Source organism: Rissa tridactyla, chromosome 10 (assembly GCF_028500815.1).
Source record: "Rissa tridactyla isolate bRisTri1 chromosome 10, bRisTri1.patW.cur.20221130, whole genome shotgun sequence".
In the NCBI taxonomy this organism is placed as follows: domain Eukaryota; kingdom Metazoa; phylum Chordata; class Aves; order Charadriiformes; family Laridae; genus Rissa; species Rissa tridactyla.
In genome coordinates, this window is record NC_071475.1 from 19,156,224 (window position 1) to 19,173,564 (window position 17,341).

Below are 17,341 nucleotides of genomic sequence, written 5' to 3' on the forward strand. Positions count from 1 at the left end.
CCGTCAGACTAGGTTGCCATACCCATTAGTTGCAGGATCTCTTTCAATGAAAGAGAGAGATTTATTTCTTGTGCTCCCCTGCAGCATAAAATGAAGCACCATCTTCTGAAGACAGATTGGAAGATTTGTGATGCTTTTGATTTATGACGCTTCTGTGAAAAAACCTGTCTTTTTTTCTCTCTGCTGGAATGGAAATGTCTAACCGGTATCTCTCTGACTCCATCTGTCAATGAGCAGTGTCCCAGAGCCCCTTCTGCTCTAAGATCCCCAGACAGCAACCCTTAGTGGAGGAGCAGGGATGGAGCCTCCCCAAACCTTCTCGATGAGCAAGACACGGTTTCTGTAATAAGGTGTCTGAGTCCGGGATTATAAAAGCAACTGTCCTACCCATTTCTCTATTTCTGTAGAAAAATACCTGCTGAGTATGTGCTAACAGGGAGGAGGTAAACTTGAGGAACTAAGTCAGGTAATAGGACATAGTCTCCACGTTGTGAGACTGGTGCTCTTGAGACTTCCCTTTCCTTCGCTAGCGTCTGGTTCGTAGATAGAGTTTGTAATTCCTCCTAGAAACCGTGTTATAATCCCAGGTCAGGGCAGAGGCTGTTGAGAATAAAAGAGAAGTTGTTCTAGTTTGGTGATCACAAAGCATCAGGTAAACATGACTGCCTATGAAAGAGCTCTATAAACCTGTTTTTACCTCAGCAATGAAGAGAAAAGAGCTAGGCTGTTTGCTGATGAACTAGGAAAGTTGTATGGGTAATAGAAACAATTTCAGTTTCTGGGTTGCTGTTGGGCTTTTTTTTTTCTTCTTTTTTCTTTTTACCCTTTTTTTTTCCTTTTTGATAAGCCTGAGACAGACACCTCCAGAGCAGAACTGAAAGACAGACGAAAAACCACGTATATAGTCTCTGTTTCAGACCACTGCACACATGACAGACTAAACTAAAGATCCTACATGAGGCTTCTTTTCTTCTCCTTCATATCACACTATTGTTCTGTAGAGCTGCCCTTTCTTTTAATATCACAGACGCAGTTTCTGAAGCACTTCCTGAGAGATTTAATAAGGTTGTCGCAACCGCCCAATCAGACAAAGCTGTGTCCTCACTTCAACCTGACAATACAGAGGATTTTCTCTTTGGTGACATCTATATAATGCATCCCAGAGAGTGGATTTCTCATAACACCAGAAAAAAAAAATATATATAGCTGTTACTTGGAGGAAGTAATCTTTCAGAAAAACAAGTCACTATATTTTCAGCTGATGGTGATATTTTCTTTATTGTAGCTGATATTGATTTCCACAAGACATTGCCATCAAAGAACTAACCTCTGTGCAAATCACTTTTGTCTATAAATAAACTCAGGTAATGGTAACATTCAGGTAAGTATCACTCCTCCAAAATATGCCATCCCTCAGAGAACGTTTGATGACATCAGCTTTCCTAGCTCTCCAGATGAGAGCAAACTCAGATATTTCATTTCATTTTTGTTAAGAAAAGAGATATTTGAAAGTCTGAAATGTCTTTGATCCCAGATATTACTGTTAGTGAATTGCAACAGCGTGGCAGAAAGGCAGTGAAAATACCCAGTGGGACAGCCAAAGTTAACCTTCTGTACTTAAGCAGTAGTGCTCGCTGCTCACGGGTATCTGTGATATCCAAGACATGATAAAGTCAGGAACAGCATGTCCAAACTGCGTGCTGGCTAAAATATGAAGCTTCACAGGGTAAACACACTACCTTAGAGAAACGGGGCTGCTGCCACAAAGCTTATTGCAAGATTAGGGCCTTATTGTTTGCTTATTTTCTCCTATAAACTACTCTTCTAGTTTGGGGTAAGGCAGGCATAGCTGAGCTACTAAATTCTCTCTTGAAACGAGTTGTTTTGTGTTGTTGCTGTTGGGGATTTTTGGTAAAAACAGGATTAATATTTAATTTACAGTTTTAGGGATTTTTGTGAGGATGAAAGAACTTTTGCCATAGTGGGCTCTTATCCTGTAATACTACTGTGGTTTTTTTAAACTTCAAAAAGCAAACATCAATAAATAAATAAAAACGTCTTTTTCAATGAAAAATGTCCCCCGGCACAATGAGCTGCAGTGGGCCTGTCAGCATGTCCTCCAACAGTATATCCAAAGGATGCCAGCACGGCTCCACCTGCCACGAGCACAGAGAGAAGCCCTAGGATCTGCAGGGCAAGTTTTTGATCATATGAGATGTAATTCCCAGGATGATCTAAAACTGGCATTTGAAAGCAGACATTGTGAGAAGTGCTCCCAGAGCCAGACAGGGGGACAACTACAGCCAACATGATGGCACTGCACTTGCGTGCCTTCAGGATGCCAGAGGCGTTGGGGCTGGGTGGTCGACCCAGTTGTTAACTCCAGGATGCGTGTGCCTGGACCCAGCGTGCTCGTCCCTCCCCCAGAGCTTCTCAGAGAAATTATAAAACCTTAAGCAGCTTAAGAGAAGGATATTGCACAAGTGAACATTCTCAGCTCTGTACAAACTGCATGTGGATTGTAAAGGCTGGGATTTACCAGTACAGGTACTTCAGAGTGGGTACCCAGCACGGGTTTGCAGGTACAGTCACCTAAGACACCACACCAGGTCACCGGAGCAGAGTCGCTTCACTAGTGCAGCACCCAAACCAGACTGCTCTGGGGCTGCCCAGCGTGGTCAGAATAACACTGAATGGAAAGCATCAGCTAAGCAAAATCAGGAGAGATGTCTGATGGAAAACATGTAGAATTTTAGTATAAGAGCATGGGATACTTTTGCCTGTTACAGTATCAGATTGCCACCTTGTTACTTGTGAAAACACTCTGTTACAAAGACTTTTAGATATTGAGATAGACTGTCACTGGTTTTAAAGATTTTCTGCACATGGTATTTGTGTTTTGCCTGGGGATACGCTTTGTGCTTGGACAGCCTATCTAAGACAAAAAATGAACGCAAAGAGCAAGGGAATGTATTTGCTTTTTATTCCTCAGCTGTGGTCATCCGTGTGTGCAGTGAGGCTATTTGATACTTGGGTTGGCGTTGGAAAGGCTCTTTTGCAGTTTATGGTGGGTGAAATTAGCAGGGGGTTGGTGTAAGGCCTTATTAACCATGATTCACACTGGATTTTTAAGGTTGTTGCCCTGTTTAAACTTATTACTGGTTGCTGGTAAAACAGTGAACCTTGCTAAGAGCATATGTAGACAATACTGAGTAGTGAACCCAAACAAGCGTAGCTTTCAGTAAGATACCATTTCAAGCAGTGAACTTGAAAAATGTGTTTTGTATCCTACCAGTTCAACTCTCAGTGGGAGACCGTTCATAACTGACATGTGAACCAACTAACTTCAGACAGAAGAATCCTGCCTTATTCCCTCGTCTTTCCTCCTTTCCTTCCACGCAAAGCTTATTTTGTAGAAGCTCATTCTTGTAATAGTTAGAAAGAGTCATAATTTCTTAATGAAATTCCTTGCTTCTGACACACTCTGTAAAAAATAGCAACCCCTTAAGTAGACATCTGTTTGGAATTTTTGCAGTGTTTAATATTTCCCAGAATAGGGCCCTAAATTGCCTTCTGCTAGCTGTAATGTGCTCACCACTGTACCAACTGCTTGCTTTGGTCAGCCATAGACTTTTGTGTAAGAGTTACACGGAAAGATCAGAAGTGGGGCAGGGAATGGGAGCTACAAATTGGTATGAACGAGTATATTTCTCAAATTATAAAATACAGAAAAGAGCTGAGAGATTGAGAAGTTTTATGAAGGCTCTGGCCCCTGGTGACTGTGAGCTGGGAAGAGGACTATAGTTATCTGTTGCAAAGAGAAGGAAGTTACCATCTAGGACAAATAAAACAGCAAATACAGGCAGAAGCTGTGGGAAGGGAAACAAGAGCAAGCTGCTGACTACAGGACAGTGTTATCGAAGGTTTGCAACCTGGGAGCTTACAGCTATGTATACGTTTCTCTGAGATTGCCACAGTGGGAGGTGGTGCAAAGCCTAAGAAGGCTGGAAGCCAAACCTGAGAAGGAAAGGTTGGAAATAGCTGTGTTCCTCTGGGATTTGATTAGCCCAGAATAGGTGGACTGAATCAGGGGACCAGGCCCTTCAGTAGCTGAGCTGCTGAAAGCCTGGAAGGGAAACCTGAGGCAGAATAGCTGTAGTGTCACGTCACATGGCAATATACTGCAGATCTGCATCCAGCTAAGTTGAACTACTTTTTATCCCTTGGAGAAAGGACTCATTAGCCCTTTTAATTATTTTCCTAACCGCTAGAACTCCAGATGCCATTATGTTACGTAAAATGACAAATGTATTTTTAACTCGTAAAGCATGTGAACTTTAAGCTCTTTCCAGTGATACAAATACAGCTCCATTTCAATGCGTGACTCATCTTCACATGTAGGAAAAACTCAGCATTTCACATCCCTGTAACTACGCTCCGTGCCCCAGCGATGAGCGACAGTTGCTGTGGGAACCATCACTTTTAATATCCTGACTGTGCACACAAAAGTGCAAAGCCATACCGACTGCTTATTTGGCAGAAAAGCTCGCCTTTAATACCAGCGCCGACTATTTCGGTGAACTGCGGTGCCTGAGGGTTCGTAGTCCGCCCAGCAGCGAATCTCAATGCTGTGCTCCACAGCAACGGCTTTACCGTTGAGAAGAGGTTTTAGAGTGGACATGTCGAGACTTTCCCGTTCCTAAAACGCCAAAACGAGCGGTGGGGGGACGGGGACAGCGGGGCCGGGCCGGGCCGGGCCTCCCCCGCTCGCCCCGCGGCCACCGCGCGGGCGCGCTGCGGCACAAACCCAGAGCTGCCGCGGCAGCTTCGTCCCCCATTACTCCCCCCCGGCCCAGCAGACCCGTTTACCCCCATAAACGAATAACCCTGAAAACACCGCCCTACGCAGGGGGTCTTCCCCACCGCCCGCTCGTCCTTCCCCGGGGAAGACGCAGCCGATGAGGCAGCCCCAGCCGGGGCCTCCCGCTGCCCCCTCATCTCATGCGGGGCCCGGTCCGGCCCGACCCCGGGGGTTCCCCCAGGGTCGGGGCGGTTCGGGCCCCGCCGGCGGCGGCTTCCCCTCAGCGCCGGGGGAGGGTGGGGGGAAGGCGGCGCGCACCTGCCCAGGGCGTCGGGGCGGGCTCAGGCAGTCCCCGCCTCCCGGGACTCCGCACCGGGAAGCCTCGGCTGGGGCCGCGCCGCGCCGCCACAGGCAGGTAACCGTCCTCCGGCGGTGGAGCCCACCGCCAGCCACCCCGGTGGTCCGTCCCGTCCCCCTCCCCACCCCCGCCTCCTTCTCCTCGCCGTGAAGCCTCGCTTCACCTCGCCTCACCTCAGGGTTTTCCCGCCTCGGGGCTTTCCCGCCCTCCGCCTGGCGGCGTGGGGGGTTGAGGGAGGCGCCCCGCCGGCCCTCGCTGAGGGAGCCGCTCCCGGTGCTCCCGCCCAGGGCCTGAGGGGGCTTCGCCTGCTGGTGGCTCGGGCATGTTAACGGGGCTCGGAGACCCTGGCGCCGGTGTCCCCCGCGGGGCTGCGCTCCTGAGAGACCAGAGGCCCTCCTTGGCTTTGGGTGCCACGCCGTGGCATCTCTGCGCACATGAGTTTTTGGGTGGTTTGATGGTGCCCTGAGTAATGCCGCACCGTGTGGACTGGGGCAATTTGGTAAGAGCTGGCCCAGTGTCAGGTCCGATGCCTGCCCAGGCAGTGGCCCTCTGGGATTTAATCCAAGTATTCCTCGTTCTCTTGCGTGACTTGGAGCGTCGGGATGAGGCAGGGGACCATTGCTGAGACTCCTACACAAAACATTGAGGCAATAAGTTGTTGATGCAGGTTTATAAGCTCCTTGAAGCAGAGGCCATCTCTGTTTTGTTGTACAGAGCTTAGCCGAGTAAGGCTTTAGTCCAAGACTCAGTGCAGGCCCTTGTTGCAGTAAAAGCAGTAATTTATAACTGTGGGCTGATAGCTGTGTATATTGGAACTGGGATGGCTGGTCTGTAAAGCTAAACAAAGTTGTGCTTTCCTGAGGTGGACCTCCACTTTTGTTCTCTCTAGCGCCTGGTCATCTTATTAAGAAAGGATGAGAGGAAAGGGGTTAGGTGGGAGAAAGGTTAGTTCACATCAGTTACTAATACTCGTTTATATTTTTACTCAGGACTAAATGGCGAGCAAATGGACTGTTTGAAGCACTGGGTTTGATCACCTGAGAGGAGGGACTCTGCTGAGGATACCCCACAGGGAATCTGTTGGGTATCTCTGTCATCTCAGATTCTTCCCTGATATGGAACAAAGTGAAGGTGAACAGGAATCACAGCCAGAGAGTCACGTGGATAGCAAGAGCAGTGTGAAATCCTTGCCTGGGGGAGAAGCCCATGTCAAACTAGAGATAAAAAAACATGCAGTTACGGATGACTACAAACTCTCCAAACGGGTGCTAGGGTTAGGAATCAATGGCAAAGTACTGGAGTGTTTCAACAAGCAGACAGGCCAGAAATGTGCTTTGAAGGTATGTAGGCTTTTTCTGTTTTTCCTTATTTATGATTTGGAGGCCAGAGTTCACTTCCAAAGCCTTGTAAAAGCTACTTGTTCTGTTGCTTACATTTCACATTATTACATTGCTGTTGCTTACATTTGAAGAGTTCTGTATGAAGAACTTGAATACGTGGAGATGTTTGCTATTACTTACAACATCGTAGTCCAAACTTGAGTCTTTTCCAGAATATTCTGCATGAGTTTCCAGAAGAATGTTATCAGCTGTGAAATTCTCGTGTTGATATTTAAAAGACAAAAAAGCGGGGGAGAGGACAGTGTCTTAGTGTGTTCTGTGAGAAAGCTTGCTAGATTTTGAATGAACATATTATGCAATACTCGGGAAGGAAACTATTTTGGGTTTTGTGCAATGAAATAGGCCTAAACTGGGAAGTATTTAAGTATTCATTGGTCTTCAGGCTTTCCTCCCTTTGAAGACTTTTCTTACAGGGTGTTTCTAGTTGTTTACTCACTTATTCTCCTCTTTATTTTTGCAATTCATTTACAGAGGGGTATTACCTGGGAAAGCACTGATTACACCAGTATTGGCAAGTAAGTTTAGTAGATATTTATGGTGATAAGTACCACTTAAATAAATGGAGCAATAACCATTCATTAGAGAACATAAAGCTTACCTACCTTTTTGCGCTGCAGCTTTTAAACTTGAAGACTTCCCTGATGCTTTTAAACCACACTGTTAGAAAAGAAGCAGCTCAAATGAGAACCAGGATGGTTCTGTATGATAAGACTGAAAACCAGCTGCATTAACTATCATGACAATGACTTAAGAATGTTACTGAGTCCTTGCTGGTGTTAATCTGATCAGTTGGGATGTCTAGAAGGCTTTCAGGTACCCTTTCTTTCCTTAAACCTCACACTCCATGTTTGCTGACAGCAGGACAAATCTGCTAGCTGTCAGCTGGAAGGTCTGCCAAGGTCTGGACATGGTCTTACCAAGCTACAACTGCTATCCCCAGCAATATGCCTTTGCACTTTGATAGAACAGACTGGAAATATCTGGTAGCTTTGTGTGTTGGAAAGATTTTTAATAGAAGAGCTAGAAAAGCTTATAATACAATAACATGCTGATTAATTCACATGTTTCCAACACACTCGTTTTCTTTATCCTACTGGTTTTTGTATTAGCTTCACTTAGCTGACTCACAGAAGTATGTCCTGGGGAAACTGGAGGTTTTGGCAAACAGACTGGAAGTACTGGGGTTTTGCTCTTGCATAGGGGAGTGTCAGGTTTTTACAACTCTGAAGTGATCCATTAATCAGATCCATCTGAAGTGGTATCAACATTAATTTCTATACTTAGCACACTGTGATGAAGGATAATAGTTAATACTGAAGCTGTTCTGATGTTTCTGAAGAGTTCAGCGGCTTTGTTGCTGATCGTATACCATTCATACTTCAAAGGTTTTGCAGTCATAAGGACTGGAAGCATTTTAAAATAGAAGTTGCCATTCTAGAGCACAATCCAGTGGCAACGAGCATGTTCCACAGCGAATTCTGTAGCTCTGGAATCAAATAGGAAATACATTCCTATGGATACTAGCATCTCTACAATATTTTCTTAATTCAGCGCTCAGAGTTGGGGAAGGGAAGAAGAGGGGTAAAGTTGCTGTGCTCTGACAGAATGTCCTCTGCCTAATGGGGAGGAGGAACCTACAGTAGATCCTCTAATACCAGTTTCTGTTTAGCACGGATTGAGTTGGCTGATTTTTTCAGAACTTTTAAAATATATTAAGGACCAAACCACCACCACCTCCTTCCCAAACTGGAGTTTTGTCAGTAATGGCTAATATATCACTGAAATCACATTATATATGTGTTTGTCATCCTCCCCCAGCTGTGGAATGTGTGCACTTTTCTTCTGAAAGGGACAGAAATATTAAGATGTTTCTCTCGGGAGTTCAAATGGCAGATAATACTTTGCTGCTTGCGTGTATGTATTTCTCATCATTATGAGTTTAAGTGCTGAATAAAAAGTTAAATATGCAATTAAGTAAAACTGCCGGCAGCCCAGAGAGAATCCGCTATTCTCTCCGAAGATGGTCTAATGAGAAGATTACCCAACAAGGAAGGATAAAAACTGTGCTTGGTTAATTGGCAAGAATAGAAAGATCTTTTCCTAGCCCTGAAGATATTTGCAAGGATGAAAATACTCAGAGGAAGTTTTGCCATTGTTTCTCGTGAAACCTGAACTGGGCCACGCAAGTCCCAGACCTGCTCCAGTTGAGATTTCAGAGCAAATCATCCAGTCAAATAGTTATGGAAAAGGGAAAAGAAACTTGGGGGGGAAAAAAAATGTTCAGAAACAGCTTCAGTGCAGAATTCTCTATGTAGGGACAATAGGGCTTTGGCATTTCTGCCTTGCCACTGCTCATACTCCCTAGGTGTGATGGCAGGGTTATCATTCACTTACAGGAATAGAAAGTGGAGGCTGATGAAGCTGTCACAGAAAAAACCCAAAACTGGTCTGACAGGTAAAGAGAAATGTAAAGATTGAATTGCAAGTTGAACAGGAAAAAAGGGATGATGGCTGTATTTTTTTTTTTTTTTTTTTTTTTTACCTGGAGGTTGCTTGTGCAGTATCCATTGGGATCTACGTATATTTGTGGACAAATACTTCAGGTGTGAGTGTGCTCACTGTAACCTACTCCTGGGAAAGGAAAAACATCACTCCTACTGCTGAAGATAAAGTGTAATAGTCTGTTCCCCTTCACACCAAACTTGCCCATTAAAGCAGCTTCTGACTTGGCAGATGGCATTGCTTTCTGCCTGCAGGTTTTCTTTTATATGGGAACAAAGCCAGCACAGCCAGGATCTGGATAGAAATTACTCAATGGAAGGAATTTTAACTGAGGTACTCAAAAGGAAAGGCCTTGAACAGGCAGAAATGTTCATCCCCAGAGCCATGTGTCAGTCAAGCATTACATAGTGTAGTTGGGAGGTCCCTGTTGTCTTCTTTAGTCTGTGTCCGAAGTTGGAACTAGTTAGAATTTCACTAATCATTTTAGAGTGGGTAAACACAAGCCGTCCTCTCGGAGATACTGCAGGGCTTTGGTTATTTTCTGAAAGTATTATGTGGCTTAGTTTACTCTGCTCGGCATTGTGATTTGCTACACGCTTTTACAATGTGCTGTCAGCTCTGTTTCTGTTAGATTGAAATGCCACACGCATTGCTGTCCTGCTCCAGAAAATCTAATCTGGTTACTCACTTAGACGCATAATGACATTTTGGCTGAACAGCACTGTTTCCAAATAGTGACAATGCGGGTATTTAGAAAAGTAGAAGCATAAACAAAACTGCTGTGCAGGACTGTGGCCTTCTAGAAGGCAACTGTGTTTTGGTCTCCCTCTCCCTTGCAAATAGAAAACCTTCTCAGATCTTGTTCCATAGTTGATCCAGAAATAGCAGTCAAGTGAAGTCTAGTCACTCTTCTATTTTTATCTCTTCTTTGCCAGCCTGCCCCCTTCTGTTCACTTTACCTTTTGGGGCTAAAACTTAACCTCCACTCCTTTAACACTGTCATCGGCCTGAGTGTTCTCTACTGGTTTTCACACTCCTCCCTGGTTTTAGGGAGAGGGGGAGACCAAAGTAGCTGACTACCTCTGAGGATAAACGTGAACTCCTGGGACTTGCCTCCCATTAAAAAAACCTCAACATACGGTCCCTTGTTCTTTCTTTCTTTTCCCCTCACTACATTGTCCTTTTATTTTGCCACAAATTCCTGCTAAGTGGTGTCAAAGTAATATTTCAGTGCATTTGATGACCTACTTTATTTTTGTGAGAGACAGTAGAAAGGCCTCAAGCAGAGTTGGGATCAAGAAAAGAGAGCTGCTGGGGTATTGGGACTTCGGTGGATGTTTCAGATGTAAAAACAGTGTTATGTGTTGCTCGCATACTATTCACCTTCCGTAAACAGATATTGCTTCTTTCCAGGAGAAGAAAAGGAAGGACAGTTCAGGCATAGCAGCAAAACAAAGACCCTTGGAACTTCAGGAAAACAAAGTACCTCAAATCAGGACATTTGGTTATAAGTGCATTGGTACTTTTGATAGGAAAACTCTCCTGAATAACAGTATTGCAGTTGTAAAGTGCTTCTCCCCTAAGAGAAGCATATGCACTGTATATTGCAGCTGCCTTACAGTTGTCTGAGATTTCTAGGTTAAGGCACGGTGTGTATGAATGGACCTTCTAGTTCGTAAGTCTTATCCTCTGGAATAAACAGTGAGTTAAGCCATGACCTGCCTCATGGAAAATGTCCTGTGCTGCTAAGTGCCAATAATACAGTGTACGTGACTTGCTGATTTGAAGACAAATGGGTGAAGCCCAAATGTAAATAAAGCAAAAAGCAAACACAAAAATGAACAGGCTCCCTTCCTTTTAGATTTAAGGAATTTTGGTGAATGATATAAATGATAATCATAGAGTAGGAGGGTCTACTGTTATCTGTGAGAGTATTAACATAACTTTGTGCTCAGAAGAAAGGAAAGCAGGTAATGGAGAAAGAAATTCTGTAAAGAAAAATAATTCCCGAAATGGTTCTTGGAAACCACGCATAGGACTACATAGAGAATGTTCTGCTTTCTAAAGTAGAGTTACTGTGGAGAAAGATCTGCGTCACCTTAATTTCATTTAGTCTTGAGCTACGTTTCTGCCTCTCACTCAATTTTAATATTTCTGATTATGTTAAGTAATAATACATCACGTAAGCTAATTGCTGGATAGTCTGTTTTCAGTTAGTATACCCTGAAGTCAGGTCGTGATTGCTCACAAATGGGAGACTGTACAGTCCAAAGTATTTGTTTTGCAATGTATCTAAATAGCTGGTACTTGTAAAATACCCTATTTATTGCCTGAAATAAGATGATGATCAAGGAAAAGAATGCAGCAGTAGAGAATGCAATGCCTCCAGTGAAAGTCAAGGTTATTTTAGGCTGATGACTGATGGTAGAATAGGAAATGTTAACAAGCTTCTTAGATGCTACAGATTGCATTTTTAGAAGAGAAGAAAATTATGCCAGATTAGGAATGAAACACTTCAACGTTTTTAGAATAAGGAAGAATAATGTTGTACTAAGCTAGAACTGTGGTGGCAATTCAGGGTAACCAAGTGTAATTGTTGGTTAGGTTTTGTGCAGGATGAAGGAGCTCTTGCTTTACTGGAGTGATTGTATGTTTCAGGAGGAAATTAGCACTTTATAGTGAAGTATTCTGTAGTTCCCTCTTACCTACCATGTTTACTGCAGCCTATTTATACTGGTTTATCTCATGCTACAGTAAATTGAGTGTCGGTAACACAGCTGAGTATGAGTAATAAACTCCAGGAGCTCTGTGTTGTAGATCAAAGCCAGATACAGTGTAGAATGAGTATGAGTTCAGAAAAGTTTTAGTTAAGCGGCAGCCCCCAGTGTATGGAGGATTACCTAAAATATGGATAGCATGAAACTGGTCCTTGAATTTTATCCTTCAGTGCAAATCTTGGTAAGTATTACGTAAATATGCATAAAATACCTAAAATAACATTCAGTCGATTAAAAAGTGGGTCGTTTCTACTGCTACAAGAATTGTTTTTAAACTAGTGAGTCATTCAAGACCTGAGTCTTTCAGCACTTTGTACGTATTTGGGCCAGAATGGCACCTTCCAGGGTGTACGTTTGACTAGTTAATTTAAAAAAGGTGGACTTTATCAATTTACTTTGAAGATCTGACATTCTTGACTGGTCTTCTCCTTACTTGAAATACAGCAAATAATTAAAAAAAAAAAAGGGGGGGGGGAGGTGGGTGGTCCGAAATAATAAAACCACATGTAGTAAATTCTTACTAGGTTCAATGACAGTTCATTAAGCCTATAAAGTACAAACAGAAAGGCAAATACTATAAACCATTAAGTCAAAACTATGTTGATGCAACTTTGCACCTTCTGTGTTCTACTCCAGTCTACTAGCAAGCTGGTACAAGTTATACCCTGACTTGTGTAGCAGCAAAGCTTGGGAAGATCAAGGTGCGTTCCCCTGTCTTCGCCCAGTTCAAAGATCTGAGAAAGTATTATAGATACGTGTCTTATTTCAACTGCCAGGAAGGTGCTTAAAGGGAGAGTGCATGTGTATATCTGTCAGACATGACTTATCACTTGACATCCTCTTTGGACTAGAAGACCCTTCTCTTTGCCTCTTGCTCCTCCCTTCAGAGTCTAAATCCTCCTATTCCATTTAACTAAAATAAAACCTCACTGATTCATGCTAGCTGGGAGTCTCATTACGGATAACTGGATTTTGCAAATCAGCTTTAGTGCAAGGGAAAAATAATCATGAATTTTAAAGTTCATTTACAAGACAAGTGTACTTCAGCCTCATTTACTTGTGGTAATACCATCTAGAGAGATGCCCAGACTGGAAAAACCTGATAACATCTGTTATAATTTGGGAAGAATCAAAGCCACACCCGAATGTCATGGCTCACACGCATCTTTTTTTTCCTTAGTATATTTTTGTCTGCTGTCTGTGGTAGCACCCTGTGTAAGAGCAGCCTGGTCTGAGAATAAATGGCTTCTCATGATAGCTTACTGCCAGTTAAGTCTCAACAGAAAAAAGAGATTATCTTCATGCTCTGATAAATTCGTGGGAAGCATAGAGAAGGGCTGTCATTGGGAGCAAGAGCTAATGTAAATTTGAGAAAGTTAATAGATGAATCTCTTGCATATAAAGACTGTTCTCTGTTAAACTCTTAGCTGTATACAGTGATTATTTTTTTCTAAAGAAAAAAAGATACAATCATTGACTTATTTACATAATCATATGCGACATTTTGCATCCCTAAATGTTTTTGCAGTTACTATTTGCTTAACTCTGAAGAAGTTCCTATTTCTTGTATGATGTGCATATGTTTCCTTGTTATGGAATTTTTCCATGTTAAATATGTCTTTAGAATGCCAGACTTTAGGATTGCGTGTAATATTTGAATAGCAATGGTATGGCTGTCTGCATAGCTGTCCTCATTTCTTTGGTAACAGTGGAGTTGTTTGGACTGTTTGTGTTGTGGCTCTTATTCTGCAAGAAGATGTGGCGACATTCACGAAAAAGAAGGTGGCAGAGATGTGGCCAGTGTTGGAGGTAGAGAGTAGATGACCTGTTTACTTAATTGGAAAACTGTGAGAACTTCTTGCCATCATCACCAGTGAAAGCTGGAGGTGCAGCCTGTCTGGATTAGAGTGTATAAACTGCGTGGATTGTGGTATTTTACACAGACTTCCTAAGTACTTAAGATGATTCAAAGCTCCGTAAATGAGATTAAGCTATAATGCTCCAGCATTTTAATACCTCAGGAGTGAAGGGGGAGAGAATTCTTGCTCAGCATGTAAATCACGCGTGGCCTCCTACTTCCTGAATCTTTGTAATATATGGTATTTTGCGCTGATTTAAGACAAAAAGCAAATACTATGTTTAGGTAAAATTATTTTTTCCTCTAGAGAAGTTTGCTTGCTGAACTTATTTAAAAAAAACTAAAACAAGCCACCCTGAATATGCCATCTTTACTAGTAATTTCAGATGTTCTGGCTGAGGAGGCAATCATTAAAGTTGCACCGTTCACAGATCTTAAGTCTTGCCTGTTCAGACTCTGGCTCTTCTCCATGGGCTTTTTCCCAGGAATTTTTTTTTTTTTCTTGAATACTCTCTTAAGTATGCTGGCGTTCCAAGTAACAGGCCCTAAGGCAGCCCCTGGGATCTGAGTCAGCTAGGGCTGAAGACAGATTTATTAAGCCCATTGTAAGGGGCAAGCTCAGAAAAAACTTTGGTTTTTTGGACGGCACTTCTGAAATATATAAACCGTTTGGAAATGGCAGGGCGTGGAGTGACTCATGCCCTTCATCCGCTGAACTTTCTTGTGTGGTGAAATTTTAGCTGGGTCGAGGAGTTTGCCTAGGTGTGAATCAGCTGTAAGCCTTATGAAAGTGTTTGAGTAGCGATTTGTAACTGCAGTAGGTTTCTGTTATACTGTGGGGTGTATTTGGTTTTTGTTTTTGTTTTCAAAGGAGAGCAGTTAAAAACTGCACAGGGAGCAGCCGTCTCGCACACCTGTGTTCTGCGTGGGACTCCTGTGTTGTTCTCAGCATCAAATCTACCATATATTTGAGGGATGAAGAGTCCTTAAAATCCCATTTGTAGTGCCACAAGGGCTGGCGTTTGGGACTGCCATAACTGCCAGTGTTCTCCTTGCCTGTAGCTCTAATGACGAGAAATACCATCCTTTACTTGCTTCATTTTTAACCAAAAATGTATTTATTTATTTTTCTTTTAAAGGATTAATTTCTCTCAGGGCCTTATTCCATTTTCCCACATGTTGCTTTTAGTCAATGTGGCTTTGTCAAAAGCAGTCTGGTTTCCACAGTAACGGAGCTGTTAACACCAAAGATGTCAGCGCTCGAAGGTAGGGAGGGGAGGGGGCTGCGTTTTCTGGCTCAGCTGCCTCGCCACGGTAGAGGCCCTTGCTGCAGCCACGCCACAGTACAACGTCTCCATTGTCTTTGTGGAGAGTAAAAGCCTTTCATTTTGTTCTACTCTTCCCTTTCCAATCAATTTACAGTCAAAATTTGACACTTGGGAGGGTGATGGGGCTTGATGGTTCCTTGATGCTTAGAAGCTTCCTGTTCTTTCAAAGCCCTCTGTTCTGAAGGGCGCAGCTCTGTCGTCTGCTTTTTAAACGAGTTTTTTCTGCAAACAAAATAGCACTTGCATACATGCAAAACCTGTAGCAGTGAGTTTATGATAAAGGAGAGTAGAGCACTATTCTTTTTGAACTGTGTTTGATGTCTGCTTATGAATGAGAACATGAAAAATGATCAGTCCTTTTACCTTTCCCAGTAATGTGAAACCTGCTCCAACTAAACCTGCTTGAATGGGTTTTCTGAGCCACCCATCCCCTTAGGGTGGGAGCTAAGCCTCGCTCCTGTTGACCTTGGAAAATTGCATTGTTTAAAAGTATTTTCTAATACATAGTTAACCTGTGAAATTCATTGCCTCAGGAGCTGAGTGGTAGTGATGCTGTGAAGATCTTGAGAGGAAAAAGCCCTTCTCCAAGTATTGCAAATGTGAAGAAAAACCCTGTTGTTTCAATATACTGTACAAATTTGGCTGTGGTCTTCTAGATCCTGTTGTTACAACTGATAATTACAAAACTGTCAGGATAAGTAATGAAACTTTGAGCTTCAGAAGGCACCTTATTGCTTGTCTTGTGTTAAGTGTATTTATTGCTGCTGCAGGTGTAAAATGTCCTCCTGTCCAAGGAGAGGGAGGCAGAGCTGCAGTCTCAGCTTTGCAGAGGGCTGTAGCTCTGGGTGATGCCCATCACTTGCATAATAGTTTCATGTAAGGGTGTGTCTTCTGGGCAAGTTGTTCTTGTCTAAACTAGGGTGTAAACATAAAGAGAAATAGATTTTTCACAATGGCTATTCATATTTAGATATTTCCCCCGTACACACCTTCTGAAGGGCAGGGCAGGAAAGCACTTTTACCAGACTTGGCCCATGGAAATGCAAACAGTATAATGTTGTTGAAACTTCCTTTGAGGCACTTGCTGCTGCTTTTTTTCACCTTTAATAGAAACTATGGTAAAAAGCAACTGCTGAAGGTGGTTAAAACCAGAAGCTGGAACTTTAGAGAAATGGGAAGTTAATGCTTTAAACTAGCTCAAATACATGATGAAATCGTGTACCCAAATGCAAATACAATTTTAATTCAATTTTTGGATGCCTATTAATGACTTTTAAAGACTAAACTCTCTATCTGCAACTTAGAATAGTATCGCAACCAGCTTTTGATAGCTGGTTGTATTCTTACTGTTTCTGTCACTGGCTCTGCATTGGAATTTGTAGTACATGGGTCATTCCTACAAACAGGAAAATCTCTGGAAGGCTGTGTCTTGTCTGCTGGAATTGAGCGTTTTGCCAGGTTTATCAGATTTCGTTGGGTGGTTTTTCAGTAGATATTCTTTTATGTTTGGAAACCTACAAAGTAGCATCTCACAGGATTTCCAGCACCAGAGTGCAGGGAAGCAGACTGACAAGAGTGTTGGATGAGGAAAGGTCAATTAATTTAGAAACAGTCTCAGTTCTGGTGGTTTGGTATCAAGTGGAATTTTCCTCCAGTCTCTCAGCTCTGTAATAGCTTTTTCCTGTTGCTGAGATGCTGTGATTAAAGGCCTCTTGAAGGCAGAGGGGGTGTGAGAGTGACTTTTCGTTCCAGTTGCATTTCAGAAACCCTGATTGCCAGGCACGCCTCTATTTTGGCAGGTGAGTGTGACTGCCTTGACTTGGGCTGGGGCTATATGCCTGCTACTGTTGAAAAATGGGACATGACACTCAAGATCTACAAAAGCTAACCTCTTACTGCAGTAGGGAGAAGGAGGAGAAGACAGCAATGCACATTATTGATAAGCGACATTATACAAGAGCAATTAATTCTGAGTCTTTCCCACCTCTCTGCTGTCTGAATCACTGTTGTGGAGGTGTGAGGGAGGGTGAATGACTGCAGTGTTGTGTGTTTGTGCACAAAAGCCAAGTCTCACAGGGGAAATACGGAGAAAGTTCTCACAAGTGTTGGTTCAATAAAACATCCAACACAGCAATAATATTTTTTTGTTAAATCAAAATACCCTAAGCTGGTTCTTGGTATCTGTGACAGTCTTGATTTCTGGCAATATGAGCTAATAACTGTTTAATTAAAAAACTAAAGCAGGAGTTTGCCTGCATATTTCACAGGAGGGCAGTTTCGGAGAAGGAGAGTGGTTTGAGCTTGGAGCCTGCATAGA

General features: G+C 43.0%; 2 protein-coding genes across 4 annotated transcripts in view; both read left to right on the forward strand.

The window, feature by feature from the left end:
* The window catches only part of HEMK1 (HemK methyltransferase family member 1), a 151,189-nt gene that overhangs the window by 112,831 nt on the left and 21,017 nt on the right, over window positions 1–17,341 (forward strand). The window contains exon 12 of one of the 3 annotated variants that reach the window (XM_054215792.1): window positions 6,149–6,273. The exons of the other annotated variants lie outside the window; for them this stretch is intronic. The gene's annotated coding sequence lies outside the window, so the exon portion shown is untranslated. Of the gene's footprint in view, window positions 1–6,148; window positions 6,274–17,341 lie in introns of those variants that run through there. 3 annotated transcript variants of the gene reach the window in all.
* The window catches only part of MAPKAPK3 (MAPK activated protein kinase 3), a 49,279-nt gene continuing 37,097 nt past the window's right edge, over window positions 5,160–17,341 (forward strand). Inside the window, exons 1-2 of the mRNA XM_054215787.1 lie at window positions 5,160–5,216; window positions 6,149–6,499. Of these exons, the coding sequence (XP_054071762.1) occupies window positions 6,275–6,499 (225 nt within the window). The 5' untranslated portion in view covers window positions 5,160–5,216; window positions 6,149–6,274. The remainder of the gene's footprint in view (window positions 5,217–6,148; window positions 6,500–17,341) is intronic.